The 9,331-nt window shown below is 33.8% G+C and overlaps 2 protein-coding genes across 2 annotated transcripts; both read right to left on the bottom strand.

Moving 5' to 3' along the window:
• Positions 1-5,258: 5,258 nt before the first annotated feature.
• LOC124834224 (G-type lectin S-receptor-like serine/threonine-protein kinase At1g11330) lies at positions 5,259-6,437 on the bottom strand. The gene is made up of 4 exons (XM_047308873.2): positions 6,248-6,437; positions 5,868-6,105; positions 5,647-5,797; positions 5,259-5,564 (listed from the first exon to the last, which is right to left on the bottom strand). Exons 1-4 carry the CDS (start codon positions 6,381-6,383, stop codon positions 5,259-5,261), a joined length of 831 nt encoding a protein of 276 aa, XP_047164829.2. The 5' UTR covers positions 6,384-6,437.
• A 42-nt stretch (positions 6,438-6,479) lies between these two features.
• LOC148197584 (G-type lectin S-receptor-like serine/threonine-protein kinase SD1-13) lies at positions 6,480-8,379 on the bottom strand. The gene is made up of 3 exons (XM_088116026.1): positions 7,048-8,379; positions 6,850-6,954; positions 6,480-6,760 (listed from the first exon to the last, which is right to left on the bottom strand). The coding sequence occupies exons 1-3, from the start codon at positions 8,327-8,329 to the stop codon at positions 6,507-6,509; spliced, it is 1,641 nt and encodes a 546-aa protein (XP_087972152.1). The 5' UTR covers positions 8,330-8,379; the 3' UTR covers positions 6,480-6,506.
• Between the last annotated feature and the right edge of the window lie 952 nt (positions 8,380-9,331).

Here is a 9,331-nt window from a genome sequence, read left to right as displayed (position 1 = left end):
ATTTGACGTTGTTGCCAGGGAATAGGATTAGTATTTTGAATATTTTGATTCTTATTTTTATTTTTATTGTCATTTGTTTTTATTTTTTTCCTAACGCATATACATTTAATTTAGTTTGAAATCTTTTGTATTCTTTCTTTATTATCAAATCTAGCAAAATCTTTGTTATTGTTTTAATTAAGAAATTCTCTTTAGAAGCATTTGATGATAGTTTGAATATACTATGGCTAGGAAAGATATGGTATACTTAAGTTGTCCATTGTGACACACCTCTCTTTCTTGGAAGTGGACCCAGACAAAGTCTTGCTTATCTCTTATTTGAAATCTTTCTGTAAAGCAAGAACAAAAGAACAAAAGAAAGAAAATGAAGTCAGGAATAAAGAAACAACTTCAAGCAGACTACGTAGTACAAAATGCTTGTGTCTGAAACCAGTTGGAAACAAAACCTGTTTATTTTAAGTTCTTCCTCTAAAATGGCATGTTAGGTCTTTCTTTTAATTTTCTTCTCTTTGTGGAGCTTCTTTACTAGAGTCATTACTAATTGGTAAGAGGGATCCCTAGACTGTTACCAATGAGGAGCATTGGTGTCCTAAAGATAATGATTTTTATGATGCTGCAAGATGACATACTTTAGATGTATTTTATTTAAAAGCATTTATGTAGAATCAATTGTAATAGGAATAACTTTGATGTTGTAAACACTTAGAATTTTTTTCTGTCTTTAGAAACTTTGCGCAGATAATCGAATATTTTGTGTAATAATCGATTATCACGAGCTCATTTGAAAAACCATTGTTCGCGCAAATAATCAATTATTGCTCATAATAATCGATTATTCTAGACTTAGTTAGTATTGTCCAAGTCTCGCAGATAATCGAATATCCCTCAGAATAATCGATTATCGCTTTTTGAAAAACCCATAACGGACAAGGATAATTGATTATCACTTACAATAATCGATTATCACTGATTGTTGGGAAGTGTCCTTTTAAATTCTGACCTCTGGGCTATATATACTGTTTGTCAAACTCTTTAGAAGATATTTATGCCATTTGAGAATACAGAGATTTTCTGAGGAAGTTCTCAAGTGGTAGTGTGCTCTTGTCAAGTCTTGTGAATAGGAGAAGCTCGCGCTTAGTATGTATAAGGTCGGAGCGGTTCTCTTCAAGTTGGCTGAGCAATTTTCTTCCGGTTCGTTTGTCGAAGGAAGTTGTTTTCTGTTTTTAATCTTTATTCCATATTATTGTAATATGTGAAACAATATTTTAGTGAAAAAGTTAATCACTATTTATAGTGATTAACGACTAGACGTAGAATCTTTTGATTCGAACCACGATAAAAATTTTGTGTTGATTTTATCCTCCCTACACTATTTAAACTTTTAGCACACCAACTATTTGATAAAAGTTCTCTAAGAAAATCAAATTTTTAAAATAGACCATTATATCTTGTTTATTGACCGCTACACGCTTTCCGCCCTTTAAAGGTTCTTTTTACTCCGCTGCACAACATAATGACACCTACAATTGGTATCAGAGCTTGCTTTGATATTTCTTCAAATCTTTTGAAAATGGTCGGTCATAACCAAGTATATGCTGAAGGTGCTTCCATCAACAAACCACCACTTTTTACTGTGATAATTATGCATTCTGGAAAGTCAAAATGGAAATTTTCATGGGGTCTATGGATAGAGGCATTTGGGAAGCTGTACAAAATGGTCCTTATTTCCCTAAAAGTACTGTTGATGGTATTGAAGTGGAAAAACCTTTTTTTTAATTGGACTAATGATTAAAATAGAAGAGTCCAATTTGGTATTAAGGCTTGTAACATTATATCTTATGCTGTGGTGCTTAATGAATTCTATAGAATTTTTGTGTTAAGACAGCGCATGAAATGTAGGAAGTTCTCATAGTCACACATGAAGATATTAACAAGGTTAAACACGCAAAGAAGAACACACTCATCCAAGAATATGAGATGTTTAGGATGCAACCTGGAGAATCAATTTCTGATGTTCAAAAGCGTTTCACTCACATAGTAAACCATCTAACAGGGTTGGGTAAAACCTTTGATGTTGACGAATTAAATGTAATTTTTTTAAATCATTGGATAGGTCTTGGCAACCAAAGGTGATAGCTATCTCAGAGTCACAAAATCTCACCTAAATGTCGATAACAATTCACTTTGGAAAGCTTTGTGAGCACGAGCTTGAAATGATGGAAGGAAGAAGACTCTTGCCTTCAAATATGAAATTTCTAAAGGAAAAAGTTCAAAAATAAATGATGATGATGACTCTGATGATGAGGAAAACATGAGCCTCATGATAAAAACGTTTTCTAAGTTCATGAGAGCAAAAGGAAAGGACAAATACCGAGGAGAAAGAAAGGAAAATCAAGGATCTCCGTCAAGCATTAAGTGTTATGGATGTGGAGAAAGAGGACATGTTAAGACCGATTGTCCCAAGAACAAGAGAAGTGAAGAAAAGAAAGAAAGAAAATTTCCCAAAAAGAAAAAGGCTTACGTAGCATGGAAAGAAAATGATTCCAACTCTTCAAACTCAAGTGATATTGATGAGGAAGCAAAGGTTGGTTCACCTCCTTAGATGGTACCTCAAAGGTTGGTTCACCTCCAAAGAGAGCCTACACAAAACATAATAACAAAAACCAAGAAGCCAAAGAAGACTAAAGTAAGAAAGGACTTGAAAAGAATGAAAGCTAAAATCAAAAGGAATTTGATATGACAAAACCAAGAATAAAAAAGAAAGACAATCAAGAAATTAAAGGTTAGAAACAAAGGTTAAGCACACAAAATAAACACCTAAGGAAGGACACTAGAATAGATGAACAAAACCAAAAACAACTAGAAAATGATTGGCATGCTTCTTTGTTCTCTTTGGTTGAATGTTAATGGTGCATATAGCTACTCTTATAACTCAAATCGAAGACAATAAGCTACTAGAAAGTTTACAGCCCCAAAAATAGTTTCAAATGCAAGCATATAACACCCAAAAGAAGGTAGTAGTAATGGTTCAAGTACATTTATTTTGATAATTTTTTTCTTGATTTTTCTTTTACTCATTTTATGAACTTCTTTTTCTATTTTTCTCAATACTTTTCCTGCACCCAAACATAACAATTGCAATATATATTCAATATATATTTTGCATTGGAATAGTAAGTAAAATGAAATGAAAACAAACTTACTAGAATCCAAAGATAGAATATGAAACTTAAGCAAAAATAATGAGATATTAACTCTATAAACTTGCTAACGAACTAATAACAAGTATGAACTCAAAGATTCAAAATAAATCAAAGGGACACATATGGTAAAGTTTTAAAAACTAATATATATTTTTTTCAAAGTTAAATTAAGAAGTAGAGACATAAAAAAGACTAGACATGACTCAAGGCAATATAGAATGATTTGAACATAAAATGACCCAAACATGTGATATGACCAAACGAAAAATATGAAGAAAAGACTCAACAAAAGCTAAGCATATGTAAACATGTTATCCAACACAGGAAAATTTAGAAGGAACAAAACTATAAGACTATAATATTAGACACCAATGAATAAATGATTTGTATCTGTTTATAATTAATTTATAAAAGTACCATGTAGTTTAATTAGTCAAAGCTTAGTATGGTGGGGTAAAGGTCTCGTGTATGTTTTCTATTTGATGTGAAAAAAATTTGTTTATATATATATATATATAGGGAAATGGAAATGACTTAGTGGTAATGTGTTCTGAGCTTATCTGTGTGGGTCAAATGCTTCTGTTTAAAACCAATTGGAAACAAAACTTGTTTACTTTTATTTTTCTGTGTTTTTTTTTGTTACGTTGCTTTTATGGATAGACCGAGAAGCCCAAAAAGAATGCAGTGAGAGGGGTTGGAATCAGAGTCGAATTTCATTTGAAGGGTAGGGTTCTCTTTTATCTTCTCTCGTTCTTTCCATTTTCTTGTCTTTTCTTCTTCATCCAAGAACCTTAAAACCCTAGGTCTAAAGGATGAGTAGTCAAAATAACAAGAACACGAAGGATTTACGTGGTTCAATAAAAATGAACTACGTTTTAGATTTATTAATTAGGCTTACAATTACATAAGTATTTATAAAAAAATAGATCAAATAAATGGGTCAGGTCCAATAAACCCTTCAGACTCCACATACTCAACAACATTATAATCTATTATGTTGATTAGAGTAATGATTATAAAAACATCCCATGAGATTTGAGAATTATTTTTGAGTAAAAGTATGGTGAAAATGTAAAGGTGAAAGTATCCAAGTGTCATGGTTTGAGAATTCAAGATGCAAATAATGTAGAAATAAAAAACAACATAAAGGAATACTCTAGCAAGCTTATTGGCATGATCAACAATGTAAGGCTCCTTGTTACTCATTGTTATTGGGTATTTAGATGATATAATTGTTTAAAAAAATTATCTCAATACCTAAATCATTTGAAGCTACAAAGAGAGCTCAAAAAATTTATTAAGCATTACTCTAGGAAAATTGTTGAATGCAATAAGTTAAAGGAGGCTTGTGTGGCAAGAACGATATGTTGAGCGAGATTCTAAGATAAGAACTATGATAGAAAATGCAACCAAAACAATAAACAATGCATATTTCTATTCGCCTTATTTTGTTGCAAAAAAAGTAATCACCCACCCTAATGTAGATGGAGGCTAAATATGAAAGCCAGGAGTATGATAATTAGGGACATGTGTAAAATATGAGGTCTCGAAATCAACAAGTTGTAAAGGTTTTAGATGATTAAGTAGAACATGTACAACTCTGTTTAACATCATACTTTATAACCAACAAATTCACCAAAAAGTTTGTTTATAAGTAGAAGGTTCATTTGTAGGTAGTGGTTGTACAAACTTAACAACTCATGATCAAGAGTTCTTCAAAGAACTCAACTAAATCTAACATTTTTAATTGGAAATATACCACATATTATTGTGAAAGATATGCAAACAATTATATTTATAAGTCATTTAGATATCAAATTAATCTTTTATGCTTATTTGTTCCTAAGATTAATCAAATACATAATGTTAAGATCTTTTTATGATTAAGGAAATTGTTTAAAGTTTGGAGGACATAAAATTTGCTTTTTGATTGATTTCATATCGATTCCTATGGACAAAGAAATTGAACTTTCTTTCTTGTACACCATTTTATAATCATTGGTACAGCTATACCGAGCAAAGCTCTACTTGGTTTTGCTTAGAGTTTTTATTTTTCTATCTACCTTGAATTTCTGTAACACTAACAACATTGATGGAGCGAAATCTCTGAGTTTCTTCCGATGACGTCAAATTCAACATTTTTTGTCGCCGAATGAATGCAGATTGACTTGGCGTAGGAAGCACAAACTCATTGCTGAGCATAGAAATTACTGTAGCCATAGTGGGTCTGTCTACAGAAAGTTCTTGTACACATAAAAGAGCTATGTGTATGCACCTTAGGATATCTTTATGATGAATAGGATCATATAGTTCTGGATGTATTAGAGATAATGCATTTTCTTCCTTCCATTGTGTCCAAGCCTAAAATGAACAAAAGGGTCAATGTTTAGAAGTTGTATCAGCAAATGGAAAAAGTTCTTGTAAATGAATTGTTGAGACTTACAAATTCTAAAAGGCTAAGAGCATGCACATTGCCATAAAAACCTGAGCTTCTTCTTCCACTAACAATCTCTAGTACCAGAACACCAAAGCTAAACACATCTGATTTTTCTGAAAATAGTCCTTCCATTGCATATTCAGGAGACATGTAGCCACTACATTCAAATGTAAAAGTCAATTCTTCACACTTTCTGCTTTCATATTGGAGAAAGAAAGAATACTTACTAGGTTCCAACAACCCTACTAGTATTAACTTGATCTTGAGTTCCACCAAAGATTCTAGCCATACCAAAATCTGATATTTTTGGATTTAGTTCTTCATCTAGCAATATATTACTGGCCTTCAAATCTCTGTGTATTATTTTTAGTCTGGAGTCTCTGTGTAGATAAAGTAGTCCTCGAGCTATTCCTTCTATTATGCTACTGCGCTTCCTCCAATCTAGGAGTTTACACTTTGATGGATCTAAAATGTAATCGTCACATTATATACTATATGGAAGAGGAACTTATGAAGGTAAGTCACGTTAACATGCTTTAAAGAAACCGCAATGGTTATGACATGATTGTCCATGAGAAAATCACAATAGAGGGATTGAAGAACTAACCAAAGATAAATACATCCAAACTTTTGTTTGGCATGTATTCATATATCAACATCTTCTCATCACCTTCTACACAGCAGCCAAAAAGTTTTACAAGATTGCGATGTTGAAGCTTGGAAATCACGACTATTTCGTTCATGAATTCTTCTAGACCTTGTCCAGAGGCTCTAGAAAGTCTTTTAACTGCTATTTCCTGTCCATCTTCCAGTTGCCCCTGAGAAAAAACTAAATGTTTTATGAGAAAAACGACAATTTTTTCAAATTAGATAACTTGTTTTTCATGTACCTTGTACACAGGACCAAAACCACCTTGCCCAAGTTTGTTGGAAAGGTGGAAGTTGTCTGTGGCTGCTGCAGCCATTTTAAAATCAAATAGCAACAGCTCATGTAGTTTAACATGTGAAAGTTCTTCAATTACACTATGGCTTTCATGTTCTGGTGTTCCACCATTATTAAATTCTACAAAAGCATCGTTCTTCCCTTTCCTTACTGAGTTAATTAGCTGCCAAAATTTAGCTGAAGGAACAAACACAAGTAGACGTAAGCTTAGTTCCCTTACCAACAAAACCTTAATAGTTCTGAAATTTAGGGAGATCTTGTCTTACCTGGACGATTGGAAGTCCTCCACATGAAATATGCACCAGTAACCATGATCACAGTTGCTACTATCACTGCTGTTGTAATGATGATTTGTTTGTTTGACCCTTTATCTTTAATAAAAGGACAACTTCAATTTAAGCTATAAGAATTTAAGTCCATAGAAACAATGTTACAAAAGTTTGAGCAGGGGAGAGTTAGCATACCAAGTTCAGAGTAGGCTACACGAAGATAAAGATCAAGTCCTCCCTCTGAGAATTGTTGTATATCTAGTAGATTCCCAGTCCAAGACATGCAACCAATCTTCTCATCATGAGAATAAGCAACACAAGAGCAATTCTCCAAGCATTGGTTTCTGCATATCTCAGTCTCAACAGGAGACCCTTCTGAAAAATCAGGAACTTTAACCATCTGCAGTTTAAAAAATTCATCTTCCTTTGCATCCGTACTTGTGTTTTGATCTCTTACCCTTTCACACTTCAAAGGTGTTCTCCTAACACATCCACCAGTCCAGTTTTTTCCATTCCATTCCTTCTCGTTCCTCGGCTCAAATCCTTTCAAACAGCTACATATTGGTTTGCTCTGTGCATTACAGCTTGTGAATGGTCCACACATACCATAAATATCACAATCTGACTCTTTACTAGTCCATCTAATTCCCATTTCGTTCTTCTCAGCATCCCACAGTTTTTGTTCATATTGGCCTTTAGAATTCAACATATAGATTACAAAATCTAATTCACTTGACACTGTGTAATAGATATCTATATTTCCTTCGCCATCATCCCCACCTTTGAAACCATTAAGATACGTTGACATGGTCGGTATCCCTGTAAATACCCCACCATCCCATGGACCACTGCGCCAGTATGGTCGAGTTTCATTCCAAATAAACACTTCAAGAATATCAGGGTGTTGAACAACCCCAGAAGAGAAGCTCCCAATAGACGGATTAGAAGGGCTTTTCCATGATGTAAGTTCAACTTTCCTTTTAGTTTTTGTGTTGGTTGAAAGTTTCATGCCGGGCAAGAGTGTATCTGAAGGTTGTTGAAAACTATCCCATAAGATGTTTCCTGTTGTGGTTTCCATGAGAACTAGCTTACCAGAGTCTGAAAACTCTGAACTTGTATTGGATAATGTTTTGGACACATTTGTTGACCAAATCACTTGTTTCTGTCCATTCAGCACAACAAGATTGCCATCTTCAGATATTGTAACAATTCCAGAAGAATCATTCAGTGCTTGGTTTCTGTTAGCAACCCATATAACTGTAGACTGAGACTTCCACCAAATTCCAACATAGCGGTTTGTGGAGTTTTGAGGGGTGAAGAACCCCAAAGTGAAGTTACCATCTTTGGACCTTAGAGTTTCAGGGTCCTTGATGGATTGTGATGATGTAATGTTGTCTATGGCAATACAAACGTCCAACACATAAAAACACAGTATGAACAGAACAAAGAACAGGTTTGTATGGTTGCTGAAACCCATTACTGAAACACTCCCTTCTTCAAGTCAACTATCTATGGCATGCAAATGAGAATTTCTAGCTAGTTCTCACAGCACAATGAATGGAATCTTCAGATGAGAATTTCTCTTCGATCAAGTTAGATAACGTGTTTATTTAGAATAAACAGGCTTCACCTTCACCTTTCATTTTCTCTGTCGTCATTCTCTTTTTTTTTTCTTTGCTCTTTAATTCAGTCAACTATGCTAGCTTCTCAAATTTGTAAGGAAGCCTAGTCAAACTTTCCTTGTTCGTCATATAATCACTAATTAACTTATACAGTTGTTTTGTATTTCGTTATTAAATTGTACTTTCAAAATAGTTCTCAAGTAGTAGGTATGCAGGTATACTATTTTATCGTTGTAGTCCAAAGATCTTTGGTCAATTTGGAATGAATAGTCAAAATTTAAATACAATAAAAGAAAAATGTATAAGGCTTTCAAGTTTGAGCAAAGGTTGCATTATTGTACATGTCAAACTGAAACAGTACTATATATAAATGTCAAGTGTCGAAACCAAAAATGACTAAAACAGTAACAGAGAGAGCTCGGCCACCACGATTCTGAGCTGAAATGATGAGCTCAACCAGACTTTATGGAGCTTGGCAGGGGTGATGTTAAGCTCGGCAATTAAGACTCCACTGAGCTCGATCAGATCTTGTGGAACCCGGACAGACTACGTGACATCAAAGACAAAAGGAATTTTAGAAAATGTTCAGGTGGAAGATGATTACAGCAGCAGAGATGGTTACAAAGCAGACAGAGAGAGAAAGGAAATCAGGAGGAGAGATTCGTACCAATAATCTGCTTTTCAAGTATCAAATCCCACAATTTAATGTTCTCCCTTCTTTCACGTGTGTTCTTGTGCATTCCTTTACTCTTTTCACCTATTAACACGTGGCCATTTTGTTTTATCAATATAAAACCTTCTTTTGTGCTTGTTACACAGACTTTTGTTCTTGACTCCCACTAGATTAGTTTTGTTTA

The sequence above is a fragment of the Vigna umbellata genome, chromosome 5, assembly GCF_029865625.1.
Source record: "Vigna umbellata cultivar VRB3 chromosome 5, Vumbellata_1.0, whole genome shotgun sequence".
Lineage (NCBI taxonomy): Eukaryota > Viridiplantae > Streptophyta > Magnoliopsida > Fabales > Fabaceae > Vigna > Vigna umbellata.
This window is presented reverse-complemented; position numbering and strand designations above follow the sequence as displayed.

Excerpts from the sequence above, each read along its gene's own strand:
- LOC148197584 (XM_088116026.1), bottom strand. The coding sequence starts at position 8,329 with ATGGGTTTCAGCAACCATACAAACCTGTTCTTTGTTCTGTTCATACTG. Across the intron at positions 6,955-7,047 it reads TGTAGCCTACTCTGAACTTG|ATAAAGGGTCAAACAAACAA; the intron begins GTATGCTAACTC and ends CTTTTATTAAAG. Across the intron at positions 6,761-6,849 it reads GAGGACTTCCAATCGTCCAG|CTAAATTTTGGCAGCTAATT; the intron begins GTAAGACAAGAT and ends TTGTTCCTTCAG.
- LOC124834224 (XM_047308873.2), bottom strand. The coding sequence starts at position 6,383 with ATGAACGAAATAGTCGTGATTTCCAAGCTTCAACATCGCAATCTTGTA. Across the intron at positions 6,106-6,247 it reads TTTGGATGTATTTATCTTTG|ATCCATCAAAGTGTAAACTC; the intron begins GTTAGTTCTTCA and ends ATTACATTTTAG. Across the intron at positions 5,565-5,646 it reads CTCTTAGCCTTTTAGAATTT|GCTTGGACACAATGGAAGGA; the intron begins GTAAGTCTCAAC and ends TGTTCATTTTAG.